The following is an 18,300-nucleotide window of genomic DNA, read 5'->3' as shown; positions in this document are numbered from 1 at the left end:
TTTCATGTAAGAGAGACCTGTCAGAATTGGCCTGGTAGTCAATTTTGTTTTGTTTTTTTTCTTTGCTACATATTTGTAAAAAAAAAAATTAAAAAAAAATAAAAAAATCTTATTTTACATATAACTATTTAAAGACCAGCTACTTCCATAATGCAGTATTTTTAGAGAATGCTGGGTGTTCCAAGCCTCTGTACTCGACTGCTCCTGCATTATATCTCTGTGTTGAAGGATCTCCACACCATGGTTACATAAAAATAGAAAAATATAGTATATATCGCACTGACACCCAAAAAATAAGTCAGATAGCAGTCAGCACAACACTAAACAAGCGCAAAACAAAGATGTTATATATACTTTCAATAAAAAGATTCATTAATAAAAAATGTGCAGTGCTTGACAATTTGTACTACTACAAATTCATGTGTGAAAAGGCAATAAGTATAATGTGAATGACCACAGAAGATAAAATATTATCCTACTACAAATACATGTATGAAAAAGTCAGTAAGTGTAATGTGAATGACCACAAAAGTAAAAAATATATGTATAAAAAGCAGCGATAAGTGATGTGAATATCACAAAACTTAAAATATTCCGTAAGTCCATATAAAGTCATATAGAAGTTGATATAATCTGAAAGAAAAGTCTATGAAGGAATAGTGAAGAAAAATAAGCTTCTAAACAAGAAAAGGTATTCCACGCGACGTCAGTGTTGAGTGGAAAAATTGAACCACCACACGTGTGAAGGCTTACTGGAGTGAAGGGACTCAAATGGGCATATGCTCAATGAGTTAACAAGGCTTGTGGTGTAAACACCAATACATGGGACCGCTACGCCTATCCGTCCAAGATACACCTCAGAACAGCAATCCTTAGAAATGGCCAGCTTGATATACTAGGTCTTTTCATGCAGTCAAACTTTTGTTGTTCTAAATAGTGGTTTGTTTGTCTGTGTCCATGTGCTAACTGAACGAGAATGGGAGTGACTTTTCCCATGATTACAGACTGATGGTTGATCGAAGGCTTTCTACCAAAACAAGAAGCTAGAGTGCTCTAGAACCCTGTTAGAAAACTTTTAGCGTTCTATTTTTCAATTATTTCAACTAGCTTTTACACATTGTTTCACATAGGCTTTAAGTAGGAAAATGTCTGTGACTTGGGTGAAAACAATTTGGGCCTGTGTTGATCATCATGGCATTAGTTTGAGACGCTTCTTGGATTCAGAATTTGACAGGTGCATTTGACCTGCATGTCAAACGAATGGGTTACACACTGATGTCACTTCATTGCACTGAACAGTCTGTGTCTGACACCCACCTGGAGGCTACATCTTACTGATGCCTTTAACCCAAAGGGATGGTCATAGATCATGAATGAGCTCCTTCAGTCTGCATCAGGCATGCCCTTTAGTGAAGGAAATGACTAGAGCCTTTGAGACGGTGCAGTTTTTGTTGATCCTTATGTAACTGACCGCAGCTGATTTAAGGGGGTTTTGTATTCCCATAGAGCCGCAGTCAGCAACCCGTCAATTGCAGCCAGATGACGGAAAGATTGGGTCTCTGCATTGTCAACGTCGGGCTAAACTGCTACTCCCCAGTGGCATACTGGGCAGACCTGGTTGAAAAGCCCAGGGTAGAGAAGGAGGGAGCCGGGGGGATGGATCAGGGAAGGAGAGAGCCAGGCTGGTGGACCTGTGGAGGAGACTTGCTCAGGCACTGAGCTACCTCTCTCACTGAAGCTGGTGTGGGCTCACTGGGGCTGCTGTGACTGACAGATCATGGAAGGAATGAGTGAGGCAGGTGGAAGATCAGGAAGGAGAGGAGCCAGGTGGGCAAATCAGGAAGGAGAGAACTGAGTGGGTGGAGCAGCAAAGGCGAGCAGTGAAGGTGATTTTCTCTGGCACTAAGCTTCCTCCCTCACTAAAGCAGCATAGCAGGCTGCTGCAGTGCCAAAAATTCCTTTAGCATTGTGTAACACAAAAAAACTGAGGTGTCTGCAGCAGCCCCACTGAGCTCACACCTGCTGTGCTGCTTCAGTGAGAGAATTAGCTTGGCGCCTGAGCTAGTCTCCTCCCCTACTCTAGACTTCTCGCTCTGAGCTGGGTGTCTTTTGTTCTTTTGCGGTTTTGTATCTTGGGGGGGGGGGGGGGGGTCTGTGCGTTAGAGCTTGTTTACACTAGTGGTTGGGGGCAGTAAAACGCCTGAGCCTCAGCTTTACCACTTTCCTATCACAACCCCTTAAACTGCAGAGGCAGCACCTGGGAGTGTACACACACACACACTGTGGTCACAATGCTTTGGTTTATGACCCTGGAAGGAAATATAGGTATTATTAGTGGGGGTGCTTGCTAGTAATTTTTTCTATATATAAGTAAAAAGGTGCACCCCAGAGATCTTTGATCTCCTCCATGTTGCTCAGATAGATCACCACCTATCAAAGTTTGCCTACCCCTGCTATAGGGTGTATAGGAATGCAAAACCCATTTGATGCAACAATCTCCCACATGCACTGCTTCTACAGGTTACAAACCAGTATAAAATATTCTGCTAATCGTCTGTGTAAACAAGACTGTTTTAAAGGGACTTCAACATGCTGATAAAGAGGGTGGTTTCACCTGGTATATTTGAATGGATAATTCTTAATAGGCCTATCACCAGCACATTCAACACAAAAGGGATATATATATAAAGTAGAGAATTTGACTTTTGGCAAACATTCACTAGTGGGGAATCAATTACTGACATTTACAACACATGCACCTGGAAGATTCACTTGCAGTGAATGTTAGATTGACCGCTTTATAAATATGGCCCTAAATGAGGAACCCAATACAATCAATTCAAGATGAGCATATTATAGATTAAACATGTATCTACCTCCTCCTTTTAAAGTGATACTAAAGTCTCTTTTTTTGTTTGGTTAAAAATAACGAACGTGTTAAACCCTCCTGCTCTGTGCAGTGGTTTTGCACAGATCAGCCCAGATCCTCCTCTCCTTGAGTCCCTCAACCGCACTCCTGGCCACAGCTCTTTGTGTCCATTCAGACGCAGCCATGGCTCAACCTTGTCCCTCTTGCCCCTCTGTCTCCTCATTGGCCAACTGAATATGATTGACAGCATTGGAAGCCAATGGTGCCTGCTGCTGTGCCTCTGCTAATTGGGAGGTAGAGTCCCGGACAGCCGAGTCTCTTTTGCAGCATCGCTGGATCGAGATGGGGCTTGGGTAAGTATGAGGGGGCCTGCTGCACACAGGTTTATTATCTTAATGCATAGAATGTATTAAACCTTCTGCCTTTTAGAACCACTTTAACTCTGCAACCAAAAGCAAGTACAAACAGTTACACCGTTAGTAAGGAGTTGCTGCTTCCTTGTATCCCCAGTGCCAGCACAGTTTACCAAGTTTGGTAATTGTAGCTCCCACTACAACTGGATGAATGCTAGGCTGAAGGCAAAGCCTGAGAAGACTGACCACTATTTGCTATTGTTGAACCCTGTCTTCTGCTCCGGACATGCACCCAGTTTTAAGGAGAGCTACCAGATTAGCACACTGTATCAGCTCTGGGCAGGTCACAAAAATATTTTCACTATAAATATGCATTCTTCTACTCGGGTTCGGCAGCAGAGGCATGAGGGAGTCGGTAATCATTTGTAAAGTCTTTTTTTTTTTTTTTTTCTTAGTCCCAGTTGGAAAGATTTTGCCTCACTTCTTGTTCTCGTGACCAGATAGGAAGTGAGAAGATCTCCTCAATAGGAACAGATGCAATAAAAACTTTCACCTTTACTTACGTTGCTTAGACAGGAACTTCCCTCTCTTCACAAAAAATTCTGTTCATTTCATGTTGATGCCCTCCCAGAACTTGACGAACATGGTGAAACCATCTTTTGGCTATGCTGTGTTTGGCAAGTAGTTAAAAAAAAAAAACACACAGTAACTGGATCACATGGTACTAGTGTACCATGTGATCCGGTGCAGGCAAAAGCACTGCACTTGCAACATGTGCATGGGGTAGTGTTTAACACTGACACCTGCTGCAGATTGCAAGTGCAGTGCGTTTTGAACACTGTGCCAGAAATGTGTGATTGGGTCCTAAAAACTTACATTAATTTCCAATCTAAACCGGGTTTGTCTTCGCAAACAACAAACTGTTGAATAACAACTCTAAATGTATATACTTCAAGTGCTTACTAAAATATTCTGTACTAGAAAAAAATATGAGCATTTCTTGAAATCATTTTCTATGTTATACTGAAATAACCTGCCATAAATGCTGCTGCTATATAGCTCTTCTATCTCTGCTGAAGTGCTAAAACGAGCAAAGCTGTTAAACACCTTCCGTCAAGGCGGCATACAACTGGGACAGCCCTTAGATTGGATGCCTATGTGATCCAATCAAGCAGATTGTCTTGAAAATATATCATGTAAATAATGCATCAGAACAACTAGCAGTGTGTTTGGGCCTAGAATTGTATAACGCACTGGAAACTGATTGTTAGCTATGCAAAATGTATGATTTATGAAACATTTTACATTTTCTTCGGTTGGAATAAACTTTGCTTCATAATGTTTTAATACAAATTCATATTGCCTGTTCCCTGCTGGCTTTCCTGCCTTGTTAATATCCTTGTTAAGGTGCAGGTGGCTGGATGAGAGACTAGATGGCGCTGTTTGCCAAAAGAAGTAAACTGCTTTAACACATTTTGCCTCATATCAATGATTTTGATACTGAAGAATAATTATTAAATATCAGAAGTCATAAGCAAGGTGCAATTTAGAAAAGAAGCAGCTGTAAATCGAAATGCATTCACATAAACCTTTACTTTATTTTGTAATATACATATATATATATATATATATATATAAAATGGCAATACCTGTCCCAATGCTGTAAGAGACTTATTAATTGCAGCAGCTTCCACCAAGCGCTGACCAGTGGCGTCAGTTTTTGATATGCGTTCTGATCCTGCGAGGTCACACAGTGTGAGTGTAGAGCTAGAGACAGCCCCTGAGATGCTATCCATACCATTTAATCTCAAGATGACCATCAAATGAGAGCGTGAGCTGGAAGGACATACACATTAAACAATATTTACAACAGTTGTTATTGCAGATATAGCTCAGTTGTCTATTAATTCATAACTTTCCAAATGCTGACGAAGCCCTAAATACTGCGTGTGCGGTTGTTGGCATGTACAGTACTCTGATGAATACCAATAACTAAAACCTGTGGTTACCAAAGAAAACAGGCATGGGTTGTGACAATTACACTCCCAACCTCCCCCTGTGCAGAAATTATCCAACAATATAAGTCCCAGCAGACTGAGAGTGATCATCACTGGGACAGGTTAACTCCACAGTTAACCCTCTACACAAACAGTAGCCACCACCAGTGTTTTAACCACTGGGCACTTAAACCCCCTTTCTAACCAGACCAAAGCTCTCACATTTTGAATGCCAATTACTCAGCCATGCAACACTGTACCTATATGAAATTTGTGTAGTTTTTTTTCGCACAAATAGAGCTTTCTTTTGGTGGTATTTAATCACCGCTGATTTTTTTATTTTTTTTCAGCTATAAAAGAAAAGAGAAAATTCTGTAAAAAAAAGAAAAATAATAATAAATAAAATCTTTGTTTGGTTTAAAATTGCAATTTAGTGATTTTACTTCATACATTTTGGCCAAAATTTATACGGCTACATATCTTTGGTTAAAATAACTCGAGTCAGTGTATATTATTTGGTCTTTGTGAAAGTTATAGAGTCCACAAGCTATGGTGCCAATATCTGAAAATTGATCACACCTGAAGTACTGACGGCCTATCTCATTTCTCAAGACAGAAAAAGTTAAAATACCCCCCAAATTACCCCTTTTGGAAAGTAGACATTCCAAGGTATTTAGCAAGAGGCATGGTGAGTTTTATGAAGTTGTAATTTTTTTCCCACAATTCTTTGCAAAATCAAGATTTTTTTTTCCACAAAATTGTTATATTAGCAAGTTATTTCTCACACACAGCATATTCATAGCACAAATTACACCCAAAACACATTCTGCTACTCCTGAGTATGGCGATACCACGTGAGAGACACAGTGGGGCCACATACAGAGGCGCACCATCAGGCATTCTTGGAGCATAAATTACACATATAATTTCTTGACTACCTCTTAGACTTTTGAAGGCCCTGGAGCACCAGGAAAATGGAAACACCCCAAAAATTACCCAATTTTGCAAAGAAAACAACCCAATGTATATAACCTACGAGGCATAATGAGTCTTTTGAACATGTCATTTTTCTCAAATCGCCTTTCAGGACAACCCCGGAGAGTGTAGCTCCACCTTGCAATCAGGAAACACATGCCCACTTTAAAAACACCTCCTCCTCCTCCATGGCTTCAGTTATTGTGTTTCCTCCTTGGAGGAAGCATGTGCCTGAACCAGGGAGAGCTACACTCTCTGCAGGGGAGTAAGGCTTACCTTTTGTTGCAGGTTGTTTCTCTTTGACCCCCAGCAGCATCTCCACGGGGAGAGGACTCCTGGAGCTCCTGGTCCCGCCATCTCACGGGAGTAAGGACCCTCGGAGTGCCGGCGTCGGGTGCCCGGTGTCCGCTTGTTAGCGCAGGGAGGGCTCTGTTGCTGGCGGAGGCCGCTGCAGGTCAGCGGCATGGCTCCGTTTTCGGCGCCGGGTCCCGGGCGGCGACGGCGTCGTTCACGGTGACGCGCGGGCGCTCTGAGGGGGCGTGGCGCCGTGGTTCAGCGCCTGGAACGCAGGGGTCATGGGGCGGGTCAGGTGACCGTGTGCTTCCGCTGCCGGCCTTGATGACGCGGCGGCCGGGAAAATTTAAAATGAGAGCTGTTTGTAAAATAGCTGCCTCACTCAAACGATGGAAGAGTGCAAGCCAGCTATGGCGGAGACAGGCGCCCCCAGCACCGGTCCAGCCCAGGTACGTAAGGTGCACTGGCACCCTCTGCTTTACTGTGGGTATGTCTTTGTTTGTTCCCCCCTCTTGGGGGCCTGTCGCTGCAGGTCAGAGGTGGACTTCGCTCTGACCTTTTGCAGCCTAGTTCTGGGGTCTCACTAGTAGGTCTGTTTGGTGGTGGGTCTCTGCACTGGCTTGGTGTTAAGCAACTGGTTGTTGAGAGCTTTTAGTGAATTAAACCTGTATGTCGTTTCAGGAAAAATCACTAGGAAAAGCTAGACCAGGTCAGAGAAAATGTCCTTCTTGCAAAACCCCCCTCAGAGATTCATGGCAGAAGGCAATGTGCAGAAATTGTATCAGAGAATTGATGGAAGAGGAAACATCTCAACAATATAAGGATTTGTTTTCTTCGGTTAAAGAGCTGACAAACTCTTTGAGTTCAGTCAAGTCCATCCTGATACAAAACCCTCCCGCACAGACCGAGCCTCAGAACTTACCGCCCAGCCCCAGGGCGTCGTCATCCAGACAGGTGGAAACTGAAGAGTCTGGAGACGAAGGGGGTAGTACTCTCATCTCCTTCAGGGATTCTGAGGAGGAGGAAGAGGAAGAAGATAGCAGGGGCTCCAAATTCAAGCTATCACTAGAGGAAGTAGATGATATTTTAAAAGCAATCTACACTACTCTAGAAATTCAGGAAGAAAAAGTACAACTGTCAGTTCATGACAAAATGTACCAGGGGTTGGACGAAACAAAACGGCGAGTTTTTCCTGTCCACAGGGTCCTCTCAGACTCAGTGAGAAAGGAGTGGAAGGACCCAGAAAAAGCCCCTTTCTTCTCTAAAGCTCTCAAAAGAAGGTTTCCCTTCGAAGATAAGGACTCAGAGGTTTGGAACAAGAAACCCAGAGTCGATGCAGCTTTCTCGCAGGTATCCAGACGAACGGATCTAGCCTTTGAAGATATGGGGATCCTTAAAGACCCAATGGACAAAAAAGCTGACTCCATCCTTAAAAAAGCTTGGGATGCTGCGTCAGTCAGTCTAAAACCAGCAATGGCAGCTACGGTGGTGGCCAGGAATCTGGAATGTTGGGTAGAGAAGCTGAAGAGCCATATTGAGGCGGGGACACCCCGCAAGGATCTCTTAGAGTCCTTTTCACTGATCCTGAATGCAGTCAAATACATGGCGGATGCATCAGCAGAATCAGTTAAACTGGCCGCTAGGTCTTCGGCTCTTGTAAATTCAGCCAGGAGAGCAGTTTGGCTGAAAACATGGTCTGGGGACACTGCCTCTAAGGTCAAGCTGTGTGGTCTTCCCTTCTCGGGTGACTTGCTCTTTGGTCCTGATTTAGAGTCTGTGCTGGATAGAACAGCCGATTAAAAAGAAGGCTTTTCCAGTTAAGAAAAAGCAGATTGCTAAAAAGAATTTTCGTGCTTTTCAGCAGTCCCATAAAAAAGACCAGGAGCACAAGAGCAGATGGGGTTCACAGAAGGGCAAAGGCAGGGGTGGAGTCCTCTTTAGATCTCCCCCAGAGCAGTCCCCTAAGAACAAGTGACAATATCTCCCCAGTGGGGGGGAGACTGTCAGCTTTTCGCGAACAATGGGACAGGCTGTCTCCAAATCTGTTCGTGAAGAGCGTTGTCGATCAGGGGTACAGGTTGGAGTTTTCAGAACTACCCCCGAGCAGGTTTTATGTGACAACATTGCCAAGGGATCAGGAGAAGGCCTCTGCAATGAAGCTGTTGTTACAGGAGCTGATACAGCAAGAGGTTCTGATTCAAGTCCCAGTAAACCAGCAGGGCGGGGGTTTTTATTCACATATTTTTCTGGTGAAAAAACCCTCAGGGAAGTACCGTCTAATCCTGAATCTGAAATTCCTGAACAGGTTCATTCGGTACAAACATTTCAGGATGGATACAATTTTCTCCATCACAAAGCTGTTGACCCCAGAATGCTTCATGGCATCCCTGGACCTAAGGGATGCCTACCTTCATATACCAATTCATCAGGCATCGCAGCAGTTCCTGCGCCTGGCATTGAAGGTAGGGAGTTCGGTATGGCACCTCCAATTCAGGGCTCTGCCGTTCGGACTCTCGTCCTCTCCCAGGGTCTTTACGAAGATTATGGCAGAGGCTTTGGAACCCCTGAAATTGAAGGGGATTCCAGTCGTTCCTTATCTGGACGACCTTTTGTTTTTTGCAGACTCCAGGGAGCAGGCCCTAGTCAATCTCCAGAGGGCCCAGTCTCACCTCGAGGGCCTGGGATGGCTTCTAAACCTAGAGAAGTCAATCCTGACCCCCTCACAGGAAATGAAATTTCTGGGGTATACATTAAATTCGATTCTCCAGAAAGTTTTCCTGCCGTTGGAAAAACAGGAAAGTTACAGCTAGCTGTACAGCGGATACAGAGCAACCAGACAGTCTGTCAGGATGGCTATGGCAGTTCTGGGCCTGCTTACGGCAGCAATCCCGGCTGTTCAGTGGGCCAGGTTCCATTCCAGACCCCTTCAGAGGGAGGTTCTGTCAAGCTGGTCCCATCAGGATCCTTTGGAAAAACAGCTAAAAATTTCGTCAAAGACGAAAAGGGCTCTTTGGTGGTGGAGAGACCAGGCAAACCTCTCAAGGGGCCTGGTGTGGACCTTTCCTGTGGACAAGCGCCTTACTACAGACGCAAGTGCCTGGGGCTGGGGAGCCCATCTGGATGGTCAGACATCTCAGGGGGTCTGGTCCAAACAGGAAGCTCAAAGATCATCCAACTGGAGGGAGTTGAAGGCGATCTTTCTGGGTTTAGTGGCATTTCAGCAGAGTTTGAGAGGTCACCATGTTCAGGTGTTGTCAGACAACACAACAGCGGTTACCTACATTATGAAGCAAGGGGGAACCAGAAGCAGGAGCTTGATGGAGCTGGCCAATCTGTTGTTAGCCTGGGCAGAACAGAACACAGCCTCACTATCGGCAGTGCATCTGAAGGGCTCTCAGAATTTGTTTGCGGACCTCCTAAGCAGGCGCAAATTGCTAGAGGCAGAATGGAGTCTGAATCAGGAAGTGTTCCTGATGATCTCCGAGGCCTGGGGGGTTCCTCAGGTAGACCTTTTTGCCAGCCAGCAGAACTCAAAGGTGGACAGATTCTTTTCTCTTCACCGAGGAGATGCAGCAATAGGGTTGGATGCATTCGCTCACCCCTGGCATTACCAGCTGTGCTATGCCTTTCCCCCCTTTCCTCTAATTCCACTAGTACTGAGGAAATTCAGGGAAGAAAGGACAGACTTAATACTAGTCACTCCTTTTTGGCCAAAAAGACCCTGGTTCGCGGGTCTTCGAAACCTAGCCTCGAAGCCCCCATGGAGGTTACCACTCAGAAAAGATCTGTTATCCCAGGGGACAGTAAGTCATCCAGAAGTGGAACTCCTGCAGCTAACCGCCTGGTTTCTGAGGAGGACCTGTTAAAGGCTAAAGGTCTCTCAGATAAAGTAGTAAAGACCCTGCTGTCCAGTAGGAAGGCAGTTACACAGGCAATTTACATGAAGGTCTGGAAAAAGTTCAACTCCTGGTGCAGTTCTAGAGAACTCAAGGTCAAGAGCACGGTGTCAGTCTTGGAGTTTCTCCATGAAGGAATGGAGAAGGGTCTCGCAGCCAGTACCCTGAAGACTCAGGTGGCTGCCTTATCAGTTTTCTTTGAAAAGACTTTATCTAAAGAAACTTTAATTTCTAGATTTTTTAGGGCTCTTGCTCGAAATAGACCAGTAGCCCTTAAAGACTTTCCCAGTTGGGATTTGTCTACAGTTTTACAGGGTCTCTCGGGAGCACCGTTTGAACCCTTACAGGAAGCTTCTTTGCAGAAGGTGGTTTTAAAAACAATCTTTTTGGTGGCCATCACCTCGGCCAGGAGAGTCAGCGAGCTCCAAGCTCTAGCTATTACAGAACCCTTCCTTAGAATTTATCAGGACAGGGTGGTACTGAGGACGGATCCAGCATTCCTACCGAAAGTATCCTCAACTTTCCATCGATCACAGGAAATAGTGTTACCTACATTCTCTGCAAGCCCAGCAAATGCAGGAGAGGAAGTTTTTCACACATTGGATGTGAGAAGATGTCTTTTACAGTTTCTGAAAGTTACTAAAGAATTTAGAAAATCAAACGCCCTCTTTGTGATATTTTCTGGATCACGCAAGGGGGAGAAAGCTTCTAAAAGTACGCTGGGTAGGTGGCTTAAGTTGGCTATAACAGAAGCCTATAAAGCAAAAGGAGAAATACCTCCCTCAGGTATTGCTGCCCACTCTACTAGATCCACGGCAGTTTCCTGGGCTGAAAGGGCCGGTGCCACGCCTGAACAAATCTGCAAGGCTGCCACTTGGTCCAGTTATTCGACATTTCTCCGGCATTACCGGTTAGATCTACTGTCTGCAGCAGATCAGGCCTTCGGCAGGAAGGTACTGCAGGCAGTAGTCCCGCCCTAGGGTAAGTTTCTCGGTTATCCTCTCCGGGGTTGTCCTGAAAGGCGATTTGAGAAAGACTCAGTTAGACTTACCGGTGACGGTATTTCTAAGAGCCTTTCAGGACAACCGTTACTTCCCTCCCTAGGTTATGCTTAGTAAATGTATTAAGTTCTACCATGGTGTTGTGCTTTCTGTGCTTTGTTTTCCAGCGTCGGAAGGCCACAATAACTGAAGCCATGGAGGAGGAGGAGGTGTTTTTAAAGTGGGCATGTGTTTCCTGATTGCAAGGTGGAGCTACACTCTCCGGGGTTGTCCTGAAAGGCTCTTAGAAATACCGTCACCGGTAAGTCTAACTGAGTCTTTTTTCTACAAGTTTTTGAAAATGTTTTTTTTTTCTTTTACACAAAGCTGTCCATATATACAATATTTCTAACACATAGCATGTACATGCCAAAAATTACACCCCAAAATAGATTCTCCTACTTCTCCTGAGTATGGCGATACCACATGTGAGAGACTTTTACACAGCCTGGCCACATAGAAAGGCCCAACATGCAGGGAGCACCATGAGGTGTTCTAGGGGTATAAATGTCAAATCTATTTTAATGACATGGATGAGCATGAATGGGGATGGATGAGCCATGAATGGGGATGGCTGAGCATGAATGGGGATGGATGGGATGACTGAGCATGGATGAGTATTGCTGATTAGGGATGGATGGCTGAGCATATATGAATGGATGTGGATGGCTGAGCATGGATGGATGGATGATTATAGATGGGGTGGCTGAGCATGGATGGATGGCTGGATGAGGCAGGAATTGTCACATATCAGCACTGTGGGCACTACACATCCAGCCCACAGCGCTGCTGCATCTGATCTCTCCCTTCTCCACTCACACTGTACCGATCGGTACAGAGAGGGGAGAGAGGAACCAGATATGATGCCGGTTTATTTACAAGTGATCATTCCGTGATTTGACGGACCTGTCAGCGAGCATTTACCGTATTCCCAGGTGCGTGCCCTAGGACGTCAATGTACGCCCTCCCAGAGTTGTAGAGCCACACTGTAGCCATCATTCAGCTATGGCACGGTCGGCAAGCTGTTAACTGAAACCATTCACAGAATCTGCTGTTTCAACTCTGACCCCTTAAAATAAATGTCTGTATCACTCCTCACGTCCATACATTATAGCCTTCTTCAAAAAGGCAACACGTTCTTTAAATTTCTGATTACAACATTTAAACATTACACATAATTAATTTTAAGGCTTCATGCACACAGGGTGTTAGGAAAAACAAGCTGCAAAGCTACTACCAATGCCAGGAAAAAGCAGCTGTAAAAATGTGCTTTTAGTAGCTTTTTGCATTGCCGTTAAGCCACGGTAGCTTTTAGCAGCGTTTCCATGCCTCTATTCATGGATCATGATGATCTGACTTGGGATACAACTTGTGCTTGAGCCCCCCCCCCCCCCTCCTGGACCATACCAGGCCAAGGGGGGTGGGTGCTTGTCCCCTGATAACCCTGGGCGGTGGTTGTCAGGGTCTGCCTGCTTATTGAAATTTAGAGGCTCCCTTTAACAAGGGGGCCTCCTGACCCCCCCACCCTATGTAAATGAGTATGGGGTAAATTGTACCCCTGCCCATTCACCAAAAAAGTGTCAAAGAAATAAATCCAGCACTCAGGTTTTTGATAACGTCCTTTATTAAAGCAGCTCCAGCATTTCTTCTCCCCTCTCCGGTTCTTCTCCCTCCTCTGTTGATGTCTTCTCCCCTCTCTGCTTCTTTTCCCTCCTCCGTTGATGTCTTAACCCCTCTCCAGTTCCTCTCCCTCCGCTGTCTTCTTCCACTGTCTTCTTACTATCGCTCTTCTGCTGCCTCCAGTTCTATGTCCTTCGATCTTCTCTCAATGCTAGCTCTTGCAGTTATGTGAGCTCTGCTCTCTGCAGGGTCTTTTATAGCCATGGGGCGTAGCCATCAGGTGACTTCATGCGGAGACCCCGCCCTCTTGCGACATCACTTCCCAAGGCACGATGGCCACACTCCATGGCTATAAAAGGACCTGCAGAGAGCAGAGCTCACATAACTGTGGGTACTAGCATCGGAAGAAGCACCTTGTTCCCATATTGATGGGGAAAGAGCCTCTTCCCCACAACCCTGGCCGGTGGTTGTGAGGGTTTGCAGGCAGGGGGCTTATCAGAATTTGGAAACCCCCAGATCCTGCCACCCCCATGTTAACGAATAGGGATATATAGTACTCCTACTCATTCACCGTAAAAGTGAGTAAAAATGCAGATCCCGTTTTTGACAAGTCCTTTACTAACCACTTGACCTCAAGGCCTTTTTCTGACACTTGTTTGTAAAATTTTGAATTATTTGCCAGAAAATTAGACACCTAAAAGTATTTTTTTTAAGCAGAGGCCCTAGAAAATAAAAAGGAAAAACTCACCATTTTATGTATTTGCGCAGAGGTTTGTTAAATGCTATTTTTTTTTTGTTTTTAATGCAAAAAAACACAATACATAACTTCATGTTTTATCAAAAAAAGTGGGTTAACGCCAAGTGAATAGATATGTAACATGTCACAATTTAAAATTGCACACACCCGTGCAACGGGGACAAACAACGTAAATTTTACTATCCATAGGTGACATTTTAAAAGCCTTTAAAGGTTGGGACTTTAAATTTGCACAGGCGCTCTGGTGCTAGAATTACTATCAATGATCTGACATTCGTAGTGATACCTCACATGTGTGGGATGATTGCTGTTTGTGTGTGTGTGTGTGTGTATGTGTGTGACTGACCTGTGTGTGTTCACCTTTGCGCACGAGGGGACAGGGTGCACTTTAAAAAAAAAAACACATTTTAAATTATTTATTTTTACACTTTTGCTTACATTTTTTATTGCTGCCACAAGGAATGTAAACATGCTTTGACAGCAATAGACATGTGACAGGTGGTCCTTTATGGAGAGATCTGGGCTTCTGGGTTACCATATTCGAGAGATGAACAAAGCCGATAGTCTTTGTTTGGCTCTCTAATCAGCTAGTGGAATCGTGGTTGGTTGATTAGGACTCCCAATGGGACAAAAGATCCTGGTAAAGCTGCTGAAGGAGGTAAAAGCCGCTGCTTGTAAAGGCAATCTAACGGCTAGTTAGTAAAAAGAGAGATAATCCGACGCACCAAGATTATATAGTCCAATTGGCAATGAAATGGTTGAGACCATAGATGGGGGTAGTCCAAAGTAGTAGTTTTTATCTCTTCTATCTTGTGAGTGTTATTAATCCATTGTAATTAAAGTATGTTAATCGGGATACACTTAGCTGGCGCTTCCTTCCCTTTGTTCTTTTCTCCTAGTTAGACTTTAAGACTGCTTTTACTTTAGAGCCAAGCATCTGCTCTAAAAAAAAAAAAAAAAAAAAGGGTTCTGCATCCAATGATGGCTCCCACGGCCTGACAGCTCCGCTTCGTAGCTGCCACTAAATAAACTAGGGGGCAAGGCGGGGCGGCCACCCACTGACATCAGTTGGTGACCCATCCCCTTGTGATGTCATCATCCATTAGATGTTCAAAAATGTATGAACCAGATAACATTGAATGAATAACTAATACACAAGAACCTCAAACAATAACTGAATAATAAAATAATAAATTTAAAATAAACTTTGTTTATTTGGTTAGTGAACAGTAATAATTCTTATAAAAATACATCCTGATACATATGTATTTAAAAGATAATGTATATAGAAGGCTGTCAAAGAATAGCATAGCTACAGACTATTCAAAACCTCACCCTAGTACATCTGGGGGTATTGTTGCCTGTGGTGGTGGGGAGACTGCTGTGTGTATCAAAAATTGCTACATGAGATATCATAAAAAGCAAAGCATGTGTTCATGTTTATTTAAACAGACTCTAAAATGGCAGTCTCGTGAAGTAAAAATGTACAAAACCTATCTTCAGATATAGTGACTACAGTGAATGATACACAGGATACATGGATATGAAGGGGTTAAAACTGTGAATTACCATTTTAATAATTTATCCCTGCAGTGTATTTCCCTGTTTTTGGATCCCTGAAAGCTGTTGGATAATTTTCTGATCTCTGACCCTTACTGGAATAAAGTGATAGCTGGACCATTTTCCAGGGGTGTGCTACTTCAATTTGCTTTTTTGTTACATTACACTACAAGCCAGGAAAATTGTGAATATTCTCCAGGATGTGGAAGCTTTCTGCCCGAGAACAAGATCACTTGCCTTAACATCATTGCAATAAGATTGAATACTAATATCAATAAGATAACCTTGCAGATTCAGCGCTATCTTTTAACTTTCCCTAAAGCCTGGCACACACTACAAGTTTTTTCAATCGGAGCCACTGTACTCACTATGTGTCGTTGGTACAGTGATCTCCCTCACTGAGCTGTTGTGTTCTGACAGGGGGACACCCCCCCCCCCCCCCCACACACACACACCAGAACACTCCAATCAGCACTCTCTACCACTGGCTGAGATCACTGATCGGGAGACAGCAGACTTCTGTCGGACAGACCAACACACGGGACACATGTTGGCCTTTTTTTTTTTTTTTTTACCGTCTTATGTCTCCCGACATTCAGCCCACGGGACTTTAAGATCTCATGCCCAGTCACCTCTGTCAGCTGAGATCTCTTAGGACTGACAAGGGAAGGAATCAAGGAAGCTTATATTCCCTGGGTATGTTCCTGGAACTGAGGAGATTGTGGGACGAAAAAGGGAGCTTGCACCTACTACCAGACAAGGGGATAAAGAGGGACTCTGCTACACTTCACCCTACTTAAACTTGCTTTTTCTGGCAAGTCTGAGTCTCAGGTCCAACCCCTAGGCCAAGACATGGCACATCTTTTTCCTCTGGAGAGGCACTGAGCTGAGTGACAACTGGACTGTTTTATTTCCTCAAAACCCATGGCTTCTCCTGGTGATGCTTGAGGAAGAAGAGAAGGCAATCACCAATAGACCGTCAGTGGTTAAGACACCTGTGACTCATGAATTAAGAAGTCCAGTGTGTCTGGCTCCTCATCGTCTGCCCATGATCGGTCTGTAGTGGGCTTGGAATAGACGCGGGCTCCACTTCCAATTTCAAAGAAGTCTGAGTATGCTCCAGGTCTTCTGAAAGAATTGTGTGCTGAAGGTGAGTTCCTTGATGGTGTGGCCAAACATTACGTGGAAGGTTGAGTGGCCTGTCACTAAATGCTCTGTTTGGTTGTGTTTCCAGACCTTTTTGGCCAAGTAGTGGGTCCATTTTCATCATGTCTTATAAAATAAGCCTTTCAACAGCTGTTTCGGGGTACAATTGAACCCCTTGCATGTCCCACTGGGTAGTGTGTGATTTCATGATGGCCAGTGAGTGACACCATTCCTGGAAGAACTTGATTTTTAAGCAGGATCCCTGATCTGAATGTGTCTTATGTGGACAGCCATAGGGAAGGCAGAAGCGCTTTCACTTCATCTAGGCAGCTGTCTTGGTGGTCTGGTTGTAGGTTGATACTGTTATCGCAAACTTTGTAAATCAGTCCACTTTAATGAGTATGTGATGCTAACCATCTTCAGTGTGTCACGAGGAAAAAAGTTGATAGTTATTACTCCTAGTGGGGTAGAAGTGTTCCAAGTCAGAGATGGTAATTGGGCCTCATTTCCCTTTTGACGTTAAAGATAGCACACCGTCTCAACAAACTTGTTCACCTGGAACAGATCCACACCTATGGCTTGTCTCTTAAAGGAGGCAAACATCTTACACGTGGATGGCTAAAGCCATAGACAATTTAACTTGACATGATGTTGGGAACATTACTGTGTGGTACAGTGTATATTTTTTTTTAGGGTGAGGTGGGACCATTCTTTTAGCAGTCAATGGGAAGAGTGTCAACTTCTCTCTGGAGTTGGGCCACTGCCATAAACATATTGCAAACATATTGCCTCTATTAGTGGGACAACCACTGAATCCTTTTTTTCCGTGTTCACGCCTAGTTTTACCCTTCCAGGATGTGGATGAGGTTCACCTGCAGCTTATTCTCATGTCTTCCTCCAGTCAAGCCAGTATCTTCTATCTCTACAGTTTCTTCATCCACAACTTTGAATCTGGGATGGGAAGTCACTCCCTTTTGCAGCCCCACTGCTTGACTCACAGGAGCAGAGTGTTTCAGCTTAATAGCTTATTCTGAGTATGTTTGGGAGATCGTCCTGGAGGTGGCCCCTATCGACAACCCCAGCTTGGAGATGGTAACCTTGCCCGCCTTGGGCTCCTTCGAGGTGGTATATGCTTTTTTTTCAAGAAGGGGCATCCCCTCCTTGCCCCACAAGGGAGCATTCCTGTCTGCATGTCAAGAATAACTCTGTGAAGCTGAACCTTTATCTTGTAAATCCAGCAAGAATGGACTCTCCTATGCTCCGCTTCCCGCTGACGAAGGAAGCCCTCATGACCCCAATGTTACCATCTTGCCGTTCATTGCTTCCAGGTGGCTATCTTATGCAGAGGATCCTGATCTTTTCCTGGATGGTGCAGAATTACCTCATCACTACCTCTTCTAAGGTGTTGATGATCAGTTCTGCCAAATGAGCAGACAGGATCCCGGATCAGGCTCCGCAATCTTTTAACCAATCATCTAAGTCCATATCTGGTCCTGTATTTGTTTCTCTCTGGAGTATTGAAGACAGGCACTGCTATTGTGCTACTCCCATCACCACGGTCTAACATGGCTGATACTGTTCACAGATGACAAAATGTAACGTAGCTGTAACGTGCAAAAAAATCATACAAACCGCAATGAGAAACTTCTGGTTTAATGAACGAATAAAGGATAAACTAACAATAAAAACACAATGGTAACAGGGTATGAAATAAACATAGAACCTATAATAATGGACAATGCAACTACTACAATAGGAAGAGCTGCCTAGGAGCAGTTTCTCAGTGAGGGCAC

The 18,300-nt window shown here is 44.3% G+C and overlaps 1 protein-coding gene across 1 annotated transcript in view; it reads right to left on the bottom strand.

Annotated features, from left to right (window-relative positions):
• The window catches only part of LOC143960094 (uncharacterized), a 143,566-nt gene that overhangs the window by 7,963 nt on the left and 117,303 nt on the right, over positions 1–18,300 (bottom strand). The window contains exon 12 of the mRNA XM_077468373.1: positions 4,872–5,058. Within this exon, the coding sequence (XP_077324499.1) occupies positions 4,872–5,058 (187 nt within the window). The remainder of the gene's footprint in view (positions 1–4,871; positions 5,059–18,300) is intronic.

Source organism: Lithobates pipiens, unplaced genomic scaffold (genome assembly GCF_037356315.1).
Source record: "Lithobates pipiens isolate NorthernLeopardFrog02 unplaced genomic scaffold, aLitPip1_a1.2 Scaffold_8, whole genome shotgun sequence".
Taxonomy (NCBI): Eukaryota; Metazoa; Chordata; class Amphibia; order Anura; family Ranidae; genus Lithobates; species Lithobates pipiens.
Note: the sequence above shows the minus strand (reverse complement) of the source record. Positions and strands in the feature narration are given on the sequence as shown.